We start from the raw sequence: 15900 nt of genomic DNA, 5'->3' as shown, positions 1-15900 counted from the left end.
ATTTTTTTAATTTGTCTGTGAATTTGGGAAGTTTAAAGGCAATTGAAAAGGTCAGTTATATGAGTTAACCTATAACTCTCCTAGCTTCATGGCTGTAATTATCCATACATTTCAGCTTATTTATTTGTGTCTGATTTCAGGCATTGAACCTGCAGATGGTAGTCCACCTTTGCTACCCAGCATTCAAACACTAGCAGTTTCACGCATGACATCAAGTACAAGTTTGGCAGCGATCAGTGAAGTGGTAACTTCATTTCCTGTAACTGAAGCAAAGGACATGGAAACAACACTTGCTTCACGATTGCAACTCACTGCAGCTACAGGGAAAACTGATTTTTCAGCTGTTACATCTAATACAACACTTTCAACCATAACTTTAGCATCAAGCATTTCTTCACAGTCAACAGCAATGACGTCTGGGAGAAGTACTATAGCAATGTTCAAAGCAACAAAATCTAACGTAAGCTTGTCTTCTCCTGTTGACATTTCTCCATTGTTTCCATCTACTCTCAGTTCAGAAATTCCCACAAAGGTACAACCGATCAGTAGTGGTTCCACTAAACTATTGAAGACCACAGAACCTCAGTCTGTAACTGCTACACATGCGGTGACTACAAGCACAGAATCAGAAGGCAAACCAATTGCTACTCTTATTTCTACTGGGACACCACTCAGAAGAACAGAAATGCCAGTCAAAACTAAAATAATGGAAATATCAGAAATAGCCACAAGAACACTTCCCATGAAGGAAGCACAAGTAAAACCAGAAGAACTTACAACATTTACACCCAGTGCATTTGAATCAATAACACAAAAAACTACTGCGTATCTGCCCCGGTTTTCTATGTCACCACCCACAGGCATGCCTTCATATACACCACTAGTAAACTTAACAGGAACTTCAGAAGGGCCAAAAATAAGCATAGGACAGTCTTTTACCACAGCAGCTAATGTTACAGTAACATCATTTTCTCCTGTGATCACTACTTTCTTAAAACCAGCATCTTCAGCAACAACAAAAGCAGCAACTGTTTTGACTGAAAAAAGCATGAAGACCACATTTTCACCAACATCCACACCACCTATTTCATTAGGAATGACAATTACAAAATCTCCTATTGAAACGGTTCAACACCTGACTGGTACTGCAGAGGTACCTTTCAGCACAACTTTAGGTCCAAGGACGACAATTCCAATAACTCTGCAGACTCAAGAGAGATCATCAGAAAAAACTTTGTTATCATTCACAACTCATAAAAAGGAAACTCCCAAAACAACATCTCATGTGGAGCATATGTCAAGTTCCTATTTCCCTCCATATTCACTGCATCCTAGTTCTACTACTGAAAAATCTGTTACTTTTTCTACAAAAAGGCCTTCAGTGTCTGTTCCTAGTCCTGCTTCTCCAGCTTCAGGTGAATTAAAAAAAACATTTAAAACTGTTTCAACTACAGGATATCCCTCATACACAGTTCTAAACACAACAGAGTTCCTGACTACATTATACACTAAATACCCTGTTACGGCTGAGACTATCAGAGTGACACCTTTGACTGTTGAGGTAACATCCCCTTTTGAATTAGCAAAGTCAACTTTGTCTTCTGGAAGAACATCTACCGACTACAAGTCAACTCTGGTTTCAAGTACAGCGAAGACCAGCACTTCAGCGTATTCAGGTAGTGTTGCCACATCAGCAATGAAACCCCCTGTCTCATTGAAAGAAACCACCACAGTTCCTTTCATGTCTACAGAAAGAGAGTCAGCTCAAAGAACATCCATCACTGGATCTCCGCTTACTCTCCTTACTGCAACTGCAACCACATTGTTGGCAACACAACCTGATAAATCACAAGTGGAAAAAATTGCTAGCACCTCTACGAGAAAGCCATCTGCTTTCCCTTTTTCACTATCAAGTTCTCTAATCTCTTTAAACATTTCTCTTCCTTCACTACCCTCCTATGGAAAAGAAGCATCACTGACAGCTCTCAGTCCCATGCCTACCTCCCATGAAATGACCTCTTTCTATCCAAGAACAACTATAGCAAAATCTATGTTACCAACAGAAAAGACCTCTCCAGCTCTGACTTTCTCTATTTTATCCACCCTAACAGAACAATCAAGTCCAATAACAACAGTATCATACTACAGATCACCAGGCAAAGCCATTTTAGATATCACTCATGCCACGTTCTTTCCATCCTCTGAGTTCACCAGTCAGCTCGTAACAACCAAAAAAGTAATGACAGCCAAAGAAAAATCGACTCTGTCCCCTTCCGTTGTACTTCCAGTAACAAAGCCTCCTTACACTTTCTCCACGTCTCAGTATCTAGCAGATAAATTGGTTTCTTCACCTTCTTTAACACATATGATGCCAGAAGTAACCACCACACCAAAATATCCAATAGAAACTAAATTAGTTTCTACGACATGGCAATCTACAATCCAAAGTATAACAGATACAGCAAAATTTACAGTAGCTACAACTCAACCATCCTTTCCTCCATCCTCAGTAGGCCCCTTCTCTTGGCAGGCATCTTCAGGAGATAAACTTTCAGTACAGACCACAAAGGCCGTGGTTATACCACATTTTTCTACTCAGAAGGCTATAGAACTTGGTTATCAGAGTTCTGAGTCTTCTCTGACAAGCCAAAGCATTACCCCAATCTACCAGTATCCTGCAGAAACTCTAACAAAATCCACTGGTCACCCACAACGTGTCTTTAGCACAACTGAAGCTACAGTAGAATTGACTTCCTCATACCCCTTCATCACCTCACGTCCTGAAGGCACTCAATCAAGCATATTTCCTACCTCAGCAGGTCCTGCACAAGTTATTTTACCAACTGAAAAAGAGTTGCATTTAACTGATTCAGTCATGCAACCGTATGTATCAAGAACGACTACCCTTTTGCAGTCTGTAGTCCCAACTAGAACAACAGCTGACTTGATTTTTGGCAAAAGTATTCTCCCTTCCTCACCAGAAGTGTTTGCACCTTCCTCTTCTTTAGCAATGATTAAAAAAGAAACATTTCCTTCATTTTCCACGCAAAAGGCAGCTACTGGTCTAAAATTCACATGGCAGGCCTCATTTACTGGATCGCTTGATTCAAGACAAACACTTGAAACAACTACGGCTTCACCAGGATCTAAGTCAACCTCTTCATTAGCTTTACCAGAAACAACTGAAATTCCCATCACGATGAGGAGTGGGCCATTCACATCAACAAGCAAAAGTGGTACAGAGAAAACTATGGTGTTGCCTAAGCAAGTCACACTTTCAACCACCACCTACAGTTCCACGTTTCTAGCAAGTTCAGCATTGTCAGATATGGCCCATTCATCAGCTGCAACTTCAGCCTCTTCATTGATAAGCAGTACTGGGCAAAATGTTAGTATTTTATCAGCAACTTCAGACAAAGCAGAAGTAGTAGCAGAATCCATCACAAGCTCTGTGAAGCCCACCTCTTTTTCAGTTACTTCAGAAGCAGAAGGAGCAGTGCCCATTGATACAGTAAAATCTGAAAAGCCAGAATTAACAAAAGTCCAAGCTGTCCATACTCAGGGTGCTACTCCAGGAACACCTCAGACATTTTACTCTCCATATTTCACAAACACAACTGCAGTTCCTTCTAATGTAAGTGTATCAGTACTGTCCTCTATAGGTTCATCCTCTGAACCAAAATCTCTTTCTTCTATAGCTGCATCATCAGTCAGTACTACTCAAACTTCAAAACTTGAAATATCATCTGAGATGCAAACATCTGTGAGTTCACTGCTAATGATATCTGACCATCCAAATGACACAACAGCTCCGTCAGTTTCCTCATTTCCCTCTTTATCTACCAAACCACTTTATGGCTTGACTACAACATTTTCTGATGGACTGGCAACAGCTGAAGCCGTGTCAGGAGCCCCGGCATCAGCTTTTATGCTGCCTAGAGAAACAGCAACTCCTCAGACTTGTACAGTGAGTATCTATAAATATTTATCTGGTTTTGAATGTGTCTTGGTTACTTCTACACACTGATAAAAAAAATAATTGTGAGCCATACTTTGATCTTCAGGATTTAAAATAGCTGTATCAGACAGGGAGCTCTATTATTTTCTGAATTATATCTGAAGCTTTGGATGGTTTCATTGCACATAATGGTTTTTATAAGTGCTATAATCCACTGTGAATGCTACAAGAATGGGGTTTTGGCAAAATATGGTGCTTCATAGTTTTCAATGGCAGGTTTTGTCACGTTGCCCTCCTTAAAGTACACCTTTCCAGACATCTGTGTTATTATTCTTACCTGTGCTCTTCCATACTTTTCCTTCTCAACTTTTTTTTTAACGTAAAGTTAAAAATTCAGTAACGCTGTTCCCCGCTTTGCAACAGGACAGCAGTTTTAAACTGCTCTCAGAACGGTCAGGTTTTCAAAGGAGCTTTTCACTTGTAGCTTCTGTCAGCGTCGCAGGGATTCATAAGTATTCTGTACCAAAGAATCTGAGCCCCTTTTTTGAGCAAATACTCTGCAATGTAGTGATACTTGCTTGGTAAGAATGGTAACCTGTCTTTTATTAAATATGCCTTAGCCAATCACAGAGAACGAGTGCATAAAACACATTTGCTTGGATGGACAACTGATCCAAGTTAATAAGTCACAGAACTGCCCATATAATGCAACTCAACCCAGCTGTGGAGTTTTAGGCTTTGCTACTCAAATGAATGGTGACAAATGCTGCCCAAAGTGGGAATGTGCATGTAAGTAAGTGTGCTTTTGAAGTGAATTTAGATAACAATTTAATGCATGTGTAAGAAGGCTAAGAACTGACACCTCTATACCATGGTGTAGAAATAGAAGATGCATATTTTACGGATTATTTGTTGTCTAATGCAATTCATAATTCTAGTTCTACGTCCAGGGTAATGAAATCAAAATGCTGCTTTAATGTAGGATGTTCCTTTTACCCAGCTTTAGGTGTCTGCAGTGGATGTGTCCAGGTCTGACTTAGACCCATATTGTTTTCTGTCTAATCAGAGGACACCTAGTCAATATAGTAGTGGATTTTTTGGTTCATCTTATATCTACTTCAGTATGAGAAGATTCCCTAGACTCTGTGAACTAGCACTCTTAACAGTGTGAGGACTCTGAAAGTATAGCTGTACTGTAATTACTCCCACCAGTTACCTAGAATTGGGCAGGAATAATAGAAACCTTAGAGAAAATTCAATTTAGTCCATAGTAGCAAAGAAAGGATGCAGAGATAAGCAATGCAAATTTCTACTTATGGTCTAGAATCTGAAATAAATTGAAGAGTAGAACTCCAAGCCCTTTGAAACAAGAGCTTTAGCAATAAGACTGCGAAGAAGGAAATATTCCACGTGAGCTCCCACCTTCAGAACAAGACTGGAAGGGATCTAAGGATCCAGCATGATCCACTGTCATTCATGTTTTTTGCTAGTTTGGGGTTTGTAAAAAATCAGTAACCTTTGCTGGTGAGAACTGTAAGAAAATAACTGACTGCGGAGGTCTGCAGGTCTTTCAGGTCCCACTGAAATATGCAAGATTTGGCTCTGCTCTCCATTCACAGAGATGCAACGGTATCAAATATAGCGGAAAATGTGCACTGTGTATATGAAAATCTAGTTAGCTAGTTAATCTTCTAAAACCGATTGGTTTATCTTCATATTTTGTAATATTTACAGACATTCTAAGATACATTAGAAAAAATGTTTAATTTCTTTTTATTTTTCTTAGGCCGTTGCACAATTTTCTCTGATCTGAGCATTGTAACCTACGATGGAAATTATGTGGCTTTATTCAAAGAAGCATCCTACGTTGTTAGTCAAACTCAAGATGAAACTATAACTATCCACATCCTTGACTGTAGAACGGTAACTAATTATTACCTAACAAATGATGTTCAGTACTGCTAAGAAGATATATCTTAAAAGAAGGGGCTAAGTAATACTACATAGTTGTGGTTAATTATTTATTTCTGTGCAACATCTATGAATTGTACTTGCATTTTACAACACTTCTTACACATTTTACAACACATGAATTGTATAGGACTTTTATCACCTGACTTTATATTCACAGCTCATTCTGAAACAGCTGGAAGGTGAGAGGTAGGTCCATGTTATCTTATTATAAGTGTAAAATAGACAAGGTGGTGAGAGACTAAGTTGGATATACATTCGTTAGTCACTTCTGTGAATGCTATCATGTAATCAGTACCACCATAGTGTACCAGTGTACCACCAATGTATTTCAATGCATGATTTTTATCTATGTTCCTATGGAGAAATTTGCATTGGAAACACTAATCCTCAGAGCCATGAAAGACTGTAGAAATGTCAGAATAAATTAAAGCACCTTGTGCATTCCAAGTCTCTGACAAGGGCAAATGTTTGTGTCAGAAAGGGAAGACAGAAACCCTAACGGGTATCCCGCCTAACGGGTAGTGTAGATAGGCTCTGTGTCATGAAGAATTAATTTCTCGTGAGCCTTTACAAAGCTCTTTAAATTCCAGGCTCTTCTGTGAAAGCTACGTAATTTTGATGTCCATATAAATGTCCATCACAAAGTTTGGTCCCAGGTAGTACCTTATGGAATTTGATTCCAGAAGTTCAATATGTTTGATGTGAAAAAGCAGATCAGTTTATGACTTCCAGATTTGCTTTCCTGTTGTATTCAGTGCTTTCTGTTTTGTTCAGCACCCAGCACCTTGGTGGCTCAAGAAGTATGCATATATTTCTGATCCATTACTTGTGTACAGTACATATATCATATGGATTTGTCATGCCCAGTCCTGTTCTCACTCTGTTTCAGATATGTGGTTCATACTTTAAGTGTCTGAACAGCAAGTCTGCTGTATTCTTTTTACCTGAAAACCTTTTTTTCTAATGTAATTTCAGGATTGAAATTGATGATACAACAGAGTTGCTGAACACAGTGAGATCATATTTTGTTTGTTTATTTTGCAAGAATTCTACCTAGATGAACTTTGTAGTCCAGGCTGGAAACTGCAGTCAGCATCAGTTTTCCTCTCTAAAAAATATACCCCCCAAAATCCTTAATATCCTGGTACCTAAAACCAATAAGTAGCTAATGTATCATGATTTTGCACATCATGACTGTAGTTGATGTATTTTTGCTTTCCCCACAGAGTAATTCAAATTCAACTTCTTTGTGCCTGGCAATGCTGAATCTAACCTATGTATCAAATCAAATTATGATCAATCGTTTAAGTAGAAAAGTAAGTATTCTGAGAGTTTGGTTTTCTTTGCATTTTAGATAGCATCTCTACTTCTGTAATCAACTGCCTCCTTATGTGGATACTGAAGATTAGAGTAGGACACAATAGGACACATTCATTGTTCCGACTTTGTAATCTAGTGAACTGCTAGTAAATTTAAAGAGTCAAACTGTGGTACAAGGACAGTTAATGAGGCAAGTCCAGGGCAAGGCACATAAACTGTCTCTTTAGTACCTATATTATCTTTGCAGAAGTGAGCCTGACCTTTTGGAATTAGTTACTACAAGCCAGATTCCTAAGCTGTCGAGAATCAGGTCTTATTTCTACCTATAGCGCTTGGTACCTGACATTTAACCTCTTTTCTGTGTGTATTTTAGATAACAGTAAATTCAAGATTTGCTTGGCCTACTGTTAGAAAATATGGATACAAAGTGGAGGATACGGGCTTCAAGTATGCAGTTGAGACCCCAACAAAAATCAGAATTCAGTGGTTTCACAACACAGGCGTGATGATTTTTGAGTTTAATAGTAGCAGCGAACCAAGAGCTTTGGGATTATGTGGTAAGTCTAGTGTAGTGCAAGAAATAAAGGCATTCAGATGCTTTGCTAGGGAGGCACATTTTCCTAGTACTTTTTGCAGGATCTGGCCCAAAAGAGTTATTGTAGATCATTGCAAAGTCTTAAGATACTATTAAAATGAAATTATTATTAGTTTTTTAATTGTTGAAATGATGCTTGATACCTATACACATAATCACTTTTTAGCCATAATGATGCTTCTAACTGTAAGCTGTTTGAATCACAGGCATGACTGCTGTAACCAAACCCAAATAAGTAACACAAGAATAAGTCCATAATGTCAAATAAGGTTATTTACAGATTTAGTGTTTGATATCTGTCTGATAGGAAGTAATATATGCTATTTTCAGTTTCTAAAGGTCAGGATTCACAGGGGATGTTAACTTGAGAGAACTAATCTTAGTTATCTGGTGGAGGAGGTGGAATACCATCCCTGGATGTGTTTAGAAAAACGTGTAGATGTGGTGCTTAGGGACATGGTTAAGTGATGGACTTGGCAGCCCTGAATTAATGGTCGGACTTGATGATGTCAAATGTCTTTTCCAACCCAAATGATTCTGTGATTTTATGATTTTATAATTTAGAATTGCCATGCACGTTTGTGGAGCTCTCAGAAGAAAACGTTCTAGAAGTCTGATATAAAATCCTCAGACTTTGTAATCAGGAGGAAAGAATGGGGGACTGATCCATCATTCTGCTTTTTCACAACTCTTAAAGGACCCTCCCGAGTGGACTACCGTAATACTTGCATCTTCTGTGTTGACTGAAGTCACTCTCCATGTGTTGCATACCTTTTTTTGCTCCAAAGTGTTTCAGTATTGCCAGCTGCCTTAAACAGAAACAAAATGTGTTGCTGCCTTCTGAGAATCAAATACAGAAAAGTTGTGGGGTTTGGGGTTGGGTTTTTTTCCCCTGCTAAGGGGTAATATAAGTATACATGGAAGTGCTAAAAGCTGCACTTTTAAGGTAGCTTTTAAGCCAATAGGTGCTTAAGACTGTTCAGGGCCATAAGTAGGATAGTACAGTATTTCTGCAGTACAGTAACAGATAAGCATCTTGGCATTTTATGGGGTTTCCCTTTTCTGATCACATTTACAGTTTTCAGTTATTGCTATATGTGGAGGTGCTTTGTAACCTTTTTTAAAATACATTTTTGTTTAGTGCTTGTGCAACTGAATGAAGTTTGTGTGCCATAGCTGGGCACTCTGAACAGCTCTTTGATATGCAATAGATTTCCATTCATAGATGCACCGTTACTTTTGCTTTGTTTAATTTGTCTGAATTTTTTGTATTTTGATCCTCCCAAATACTTTCTACATCTGTTGTAAGTTGTGATACGATCACACTGTATAAGTTTTTTAAAAGCTATTTACTTGTTCAAATGTGCCACTTCAAACGTACTACAGAATGAACCAAGTGGTGTTAACCTGCTTTTTTCTTCTGGTCATACACAGGGGTTTGTGATAGAAGCTTGGAAAATGACCTGATGCTACCCAACAGGACAGTTTTAAGCAAGAGCAGTGCTCCGTCAACTTTTATAGACAGCTGGCAAGTGCCAGACACGTTAAAGTATGTTGGAGAAGACAGGCATCGGGAAACTAATTGCTCAGTTATGGACTGCTCAGAGTGCTTAAGAATGGTGTTGAACCAGACCTTCAGCAGCTGTCATCCTTACGTATGTTAACTATTTCAGAAGCTTACATTTTAAAAGAGATGCAGTTCTGACATGATTTTGTATACTTGACAATTTCATTAATGTGAAACTACATGTAACCACATCTATGGAATGAGATACTTACTTTTTTGTATCTACAGTTGCAAGGTAAAAGTAACTGAAGAGTGTGGCAGCTTGATAGGAGTGTTGCAATAAGCAACTAATACTTTCAGAATTCAATCTCTGTTAGTTTTGACAATACCATCGAATTAACAAACCAGTCCCAGCTAATTCAGTTGTATCAATATGATGTAGAGCAAAGTAAAATAAAATAGTTTTAGGATTTAATTAATCCTTAAGTGTTCAGTAATTTAACAGGTTCCAAATTGCAATAGGTAATCTAAGAGCTTGCATTCTAAAAAGCTCTAGAGACAGGGAGTTCCAGCTTAGAAAGATGAGGAGGTGGAATAGACTGCTTAAAGCAAACAGCAAACTCACAGTGTGCAAATTAAGTATTTGTGATCATATGAGTACATTTACCATTTCACCTTTTGTCTATTGTTGAGTTTCATGAAGAGGAGGCCAAAAATAGGCAAAAATAGAGAGGTAAGGAAGAACAAGGAACAATAAGTAATTATGTCTTCTATTGGAAAACCTATATTACCTCTTGCCTTGGCACTTATAAGAGGTGAAAGCGAGGACTATAAGGATGTGAACATTCAGGAAGCCTTACTTTTAAATAGTAGTAGATTCTCTTTGTACACCAGTGAAGACTGGTGGTCTCTTTGCTTTACTGTGAACCAAGACCATTCGGCTTCACTGTTTCTAGCTGATATTTAAAAAGGTCAATCTTTTTCCTACCTAGCAAGGTCTCTATAAAGGTGTAATATTTTTTTGTTTTTTTCTTTGTTAGGTTCCACCTGAGCTGTTCTGTGATATATGGGTTCGAGACACTGAGTACATTCGAAATCCATGCATTTCGTTAGCTGCCTATGTGGCAATGTGCAACAAATTTAATATTTGTATAGAATGGAGGAGCTCAGATTACTGCCGTAAGTATTCTGCATATATGTGTACCTCTAATGTTCACAGAGACAAAATTTGCCCAATATAAGAGTTACTGTAAGTTGAAAATACCAGTGCTCCTTGACTCCTCGTGTACTCTGGAAGTCATTGTTGAGATAATAAATTCAGCATTTTTTTTTTTAATACAATTCAAAGCAGCATGCAAAAGAAATCAGGATCATTATAGCAATTTTACAGATGGAAAAGGGAAGTTAAACAACCTTACTCAGAAGCCTGCCTCTGGCTTATAATGAACTGTAGAAGTCAAATCTTCTCACTTGCAATGTAGTGTTCATTTCTCTGAGCCACTTCACACTGATAAAACCAAAACAGAACAGAATTGCCTGTGGAAAGGAGGAAGCCACAGAAAGAAAGTTCTGTAGTACTTTGAATTGGTGGCACCTGCTTGATGCAGCTGCAGAAAACTGTCTTTGGAGAGAGGATTAGAGAATTGAAACACCTTTGAGATGGAAAGTAAGGAGTAAAACCTGAAAGCCAGTGTCCTGGCAGAAAACATGTCCCATAGCAACATGCTGAAATATAAGGCCAAACGGCATCTGTAGTTGTCAGTAAATAGAAAATTTGGATTGCAGCATCTCTTTATGCTGTCAGTGATCACCTAGGAAAAGTCCTATTCAGTAATAACGTAGGGAGGTCTGAGGTTTCAGTGCTTGACAAGGGAAAGCCATACTAATGAAGTGTGATACCCAAATATAGTAGAACTCGTTGTACACAGAAATCCTAAGGATGTCTTTTTTAAAAGATTTAAGTACATGTGTACAAAAGATTGGTACATGTGTACAGGCTTCATGCAGGTATGTTGTAATGCCTTGCAAATAATAGTCATGGACCCTAAAGTTTAAAAACAGTCAATTATTTTTTTATTTTATTCTTGAGTTTATATGGACTTCAGTAGCAAATAACTGTTTAAACAAAGGTCTTACAAAATATATCTGTAACTGCAGTTAGGTATGCCAGCCATCACAAAGGGACACATCACTCTTATACCGCAGTGACCTCTGGCGGCTCGTGCCTAGCTGGGAAAGACACAAAGTCGCACCTGAACCTTGTGGGTCACCGAGTGTTGCCGTGCTGGAGGCTGATTTTTAAAAGCCTGACATTCTCTATTTACAGGGCTCTCATAGGTATTTCCTGTGGGGCATTGTGGCCATTTTTAGTAGTGAGGAGCTGAATAAAATCAGCCTCCTCTCCCAATTAATCTTAACTCTAAACTGGAACCCTCTTCGTTTTTGAGCACAGTCCCTTTGTGAATTGGACTCCGTCTCATTACTGTGATTCCAGATGGTGCTGCTGTATGATTTAGGTACCATTACATGATGAGGATCATATATTTTGGTAGTTCACACAACCACACTGTTAGCATTTCTATTCATTCTCAGTTTGCCATATTTATGCAGTTTTAATCACTGTTTTAAACCAATGAAAGATCATGTTAAGTTTTCAACTGCAAAATTTAAATTAAAATTAGATGCTTTTTTGTCTGTTCCTGCATAGACTTATAAAGTGCCAATGAATTTACATCACTAGCACAAAGAATGTTAAATTTAGCTCTGTTCTTTGAGTTAAATTAATGTGGCTACCTATTAAATATAGTAACAAATTAATCTCGTTCTTTGTTATTCCATGTAAAACAATGCTGAATTTGCTTTTCCATATGTATTTTTATAATTAACAAAGCTTTGTCCTTTAGTAACTACTGCAGTATCTTCAGCCACTGCAAAGTATACAGAATGATTCAGAATGCTATAATATTAGTCTGTGTAGTATTTGCAAATGTTCTTGGAAGGTTAAGTTCCTTTGTGTCAACGCTGTTGGATGCTTTGATATCTCTACTGCCAAAATGCAAACTGAAGCCTGATGAAAATGTTACTACAAGAAGAGGAGAAATAAAAGTTCTTGCAACTTCCCTTGGTTTGAATTTGTCATATAGAATGTAACTAACCGGTCTGTACCAGTGTTTTAGGTTGGTAGATGCTACTGAATTGGCAGGCACAGGAAAAACACTGTCTTCTCTTAGGTACTGCCTCATGTGATTCCAACTTCAGAATGAGTGATTTGTTTATTTCCTTCCTAGCCTTCCCCTGCTCTGAAAACTTCTCCTATCAGGCTTGTATAGCTGCCTGTGAGGTTCCACATAGCTGTCAGAATAATGCAGTTGCTTCTCTGGACTCAGACTCCTGCTCGGTGTTGACAGAAGGCTGTATCTGTGCTGGAGGGACCATCCTTCACCGAGCTCACACTGCTGTCTGTATTCCTGAAGAGAAATGTGGTATATTTGGATATGATTTCTTCTTTATTACCTGCAAGTTGAAGGTCAGATACTTCATAAGTAATAAGTTGAGTTCTGGCCTGATGACGTGTGTGTTCTGTATGTCATTTGGTCGAGGACTGTTAAATATGCAGTAAACGTTAACTGTACAGGTGAGCTAGCAGGAAATGTCCTTGTGACATACAATTTTGCTCACCACCTCCAGTTGGAGGATGCTCTTCGAAATGGAAGTTTTTGCTTATGTTTAAGCATTCTAGCATTCCAAGTATGTTACTGTTGGCCTCCTTTCCACCTAGCCCTTTGCCAAGGGTCCAACCTGTTGATACTAAATGGCATTCAAAAGGTACGCAGCCAGTTACTTACACGTTTTCAATAATATATATATATATCCTATGTTCTTTCTGACAGCATTGATATTTATTTTCATTACAGTTCTGCCTGAGCACACCAAATTGTGGACCAGTACTTACTACTAACAACACAAACCTTAAAGACACAGTTTATTATAAAGCTGATTTCAAAAAGCAGTGTAAATTAATAATAGTTTTGCCATGTATGAAATACAAAAGTAACAACTTTTCATATCACTGCTTTAAAAACAAAGGGCTGGATTGGGATTTTAAGTGGACTAGCTTTGCAGTGGAGACACAAAACAAAGTGGAGGCCCTGATCCTCCGGAGGGTATTGCGTGTTTTGCTTTCCACAGAAACTCAGTCTCAGACTGCCTTTTTCAGTTTTTTGTGGAGTGATGGGAATAAGTGATGCCTTTAAAACTCTGGGATTTTTATACTTTGTAGTTCCACACCCACTATGGAAGAAAATAATGTTCAAAATTTGAAGTAAAAAGGAATTACTTCCTTTTTCTGTTGTCTTGATCTAGCTTGTACAGACAGCTCAGGAGTACCTCATGCAGTAGGTGAGATCTGGAAAACTTCTTTGAGTGGATGCTGTATGCAAACATGTGTTGACAGTGAGACCATTATTCCAGTGGAGTACAACTGTTCAGATATCCACAATTTAGACTGTCAGCGATTTGCAGAAGTGGCCTTGCTTGTTCCTGGTGATCAGACATGTTGTCCCCAGAAGATCTGTAGTAAGTATTCCGTAACGATTACGTATGCTGCCCCCAGGAATATGCAGATAACTTTTCTCTGTGTTTTTTTTTCCTGTTACACACCTTATTTTTGAAGTGAATGGAAATAACTTTGTTTTGAATTTACAGATTTTGTAGAAAACTGGAAACTTTGTACTATTTGGCTTAATATCTAGCAGGTTTTGGGGGAGAGGTAGAGGGAGGAGACATGAGTAGTAAGGACTGAAATAGAACTGTGTTTATTTGGATGTGAATTGTGTTTTTCAGCTGTACAGGCTAATGATTTATTGTTAATTTCCAAATACAAATAAATTATTTAACTAATTATGAGAAAAAAGTTCAGATGTTTATCTAATTTACAAAGTGAGCAGTAAAAAAAGGATAGAAAAGCTTTTTTTAAAAAAATCCTTATTTAGCTTAGAAAGTCCAACTTCGAAAAGAATTTGCAAGTAGTTTTCATTGATAACCCAGTGAACTTTCCACAGCATTTTTTTGTATTTCTTTTTAATTGTTACAAGGACTCAGCTCTAGTTTAATTTTGCCTCCATGGGGAGTGTTGCAAATGCCAAACACTTCTGAATATTGCCTCAGGTGTTTTTTGCTAGTTTGTTGTGGTTTTCATATGCATGTCGCTATTTGGACACTTGATGTATCAAACTGCAAATACTGCTTACCACTGCTCTGTTCAACTTATAAATGCATAACATAGCTTAGAAGGGTTTTTTTTCTTTCCCTTTATGTAACAGTTTGTAATCGGAGCCTCTGTGAACCCCTAATTCCTGAGTGTAATGGCTTGGAAAAACTGGTCGCTTACTACAGTGAAGAATCCTGTTGTCCCAGCTATGTTTGTGGTAGGTTTCTTTTGAAAAGGTAAAAATGCTTACCCTGTAAAAGACATTTTGTAAAGTAAATAGATCATCTTAGAAGCAAAAAGGAAGTTAGTGTAGACACCCTTGTTAGTATGGCCATTTACAAAATTCTGTTTCATCTGAAAGCTCAGGGTTGGTCTGTGCCTCAGTGTGAGCAGACAGAGTGATGGAGATTTGTGTTTAACAGTTAGGCAAGAATGTCTCTGCTCTCTTGCAATACCAACTAAAAGTTTTTCTGAAGCATCATAGTATTTCTCTGCTCTGCACTGCCATTTCTTAAGGATATAACATAACAGAGGAGGAATGCTGCACATCATATAAAGAAATACATCTGTTGTACTTTTTTCAGAATGTGATCCAGCAAAATGTGAACCAATGGAGCAGATGCCAAGCTGTCGAGATGATCAAACGCTAATTGCTGCTCGGGTGGAGAGTACCTGCTGCATTTCCTATATATGTGGTACAGTATCCTGGCTGGTTATTTTTGCACATGCAATGATGTCTACTATTATCTTGCCAATTAAGGCTCCTTGTACTTTCTTTAGCTCTCCCAATATAGCAAAGCTTGAAAGTGGTTAAAAAAAATGGGCATTAAATTTACAAAACAAAAGAAATTACAACCACCACTAAGACTCACCAAACAGCTTTGGGCAACTGAGTAGTGTTCTTGGGTCGTGTAGAGGAGTGGTGGCAGAGTCTATGGATGAGGGAGTTGAGGGGCTTTGAGAGACTGTCCGTGTACAGTGTATGGACTAGCTGCATGAATATTTTATCTGAAAGAAGGCTGCAGTTATGTATGCTCTTGCTCCCTGTATGCCATCATATCAGCTATGACCCATCTTATTCAATGGTAGATATCCCATATGAGAGTATTATGCAAATTTGTTCAGTTCTTTTGGGGTTTGGCCTTTAATGACTTAATTCACTAAAAAAATTGCACTTTGGCATCAGTATAGGAGTTCCAATGTTCACCATACAAGTGTTTTCTGTATGAAAATAACATGATAATGAGGTCCAATTGAATCTACTCTATTTTTGCACATAGATATCTATGAACCAAAGGCTGTAGTTGTCTTGATTAGCTTCCATGTGCAAAAATTTG

The 15900-nt window shown here is 38.1% G+C and overlaps 1 protein-coding gene across 1 annotated transcript in view; it reads left to right on the top strand.

The window, feature by feature from the left end:
• The window catches only part of OTOG (otogelin), a 104376-nt gene that overhangs the window by 70985 nt on the left and 17491 nt on the right, over positions 1 to 15900 (top strand). The window contains exons 36-46 of the mRNA XM_055814722.1: positions 141 to 3967; positions 4579 to 4747; positions 5745 to 5881; positions 7159 to 7248; positions 7626 to 7809; positions 9282 to 9502; positions 10395 to 10533; positions 12642 to 12836; positions 13717 to 13929; positions 14676 to 14780; positions 15148 to 15258. Coding sequence (XP_055670697.1) covers positions 141 to 3967; positions 4579 to 4747; positions 5745 to 5881; positions 7159 to 7248; positions 7626 to 7809; positions 9282 to 9502; positions 10395 to 10533; positions 12642 to 12836; positions 13717 to 13929; positions 14676 to 14780; positions 15148 to 15258 — 5391 coding nt within the window. The remainder of the gene's footprint in view (positions 1 to 140; positions 3968 to 4578; positions 4748 to 5744; positions 5882 to 7158; positions 7249 to 7625; positions 7810 to 9281; positions 9503 to 10394; positions 10534 to 12641; positions 12837 to 13716; positions 13930 to 14675; positions 14781 to 15147; positions 15259 to 15900) is intronic.

The sequence above is a fragment of the Falco peregrinus genome, chromosome 9, assembly GCF_023634155.1.
Source record: "Falco peregrinus isolate bFalPer1 chromosome 9, bFalPer1.pri, whole genome shotgun sequence".
Taxonomy (NCBI): Eukaryota; Metazoa; Chordata; class Aves; order Falconiformes; family Falconidae; genus Falco; species Falco peregrinus.
Note: the sequence above shows the minus strand (reverse complement) of the source record. Positions and strands in the feature narration are given on the sequence as shown.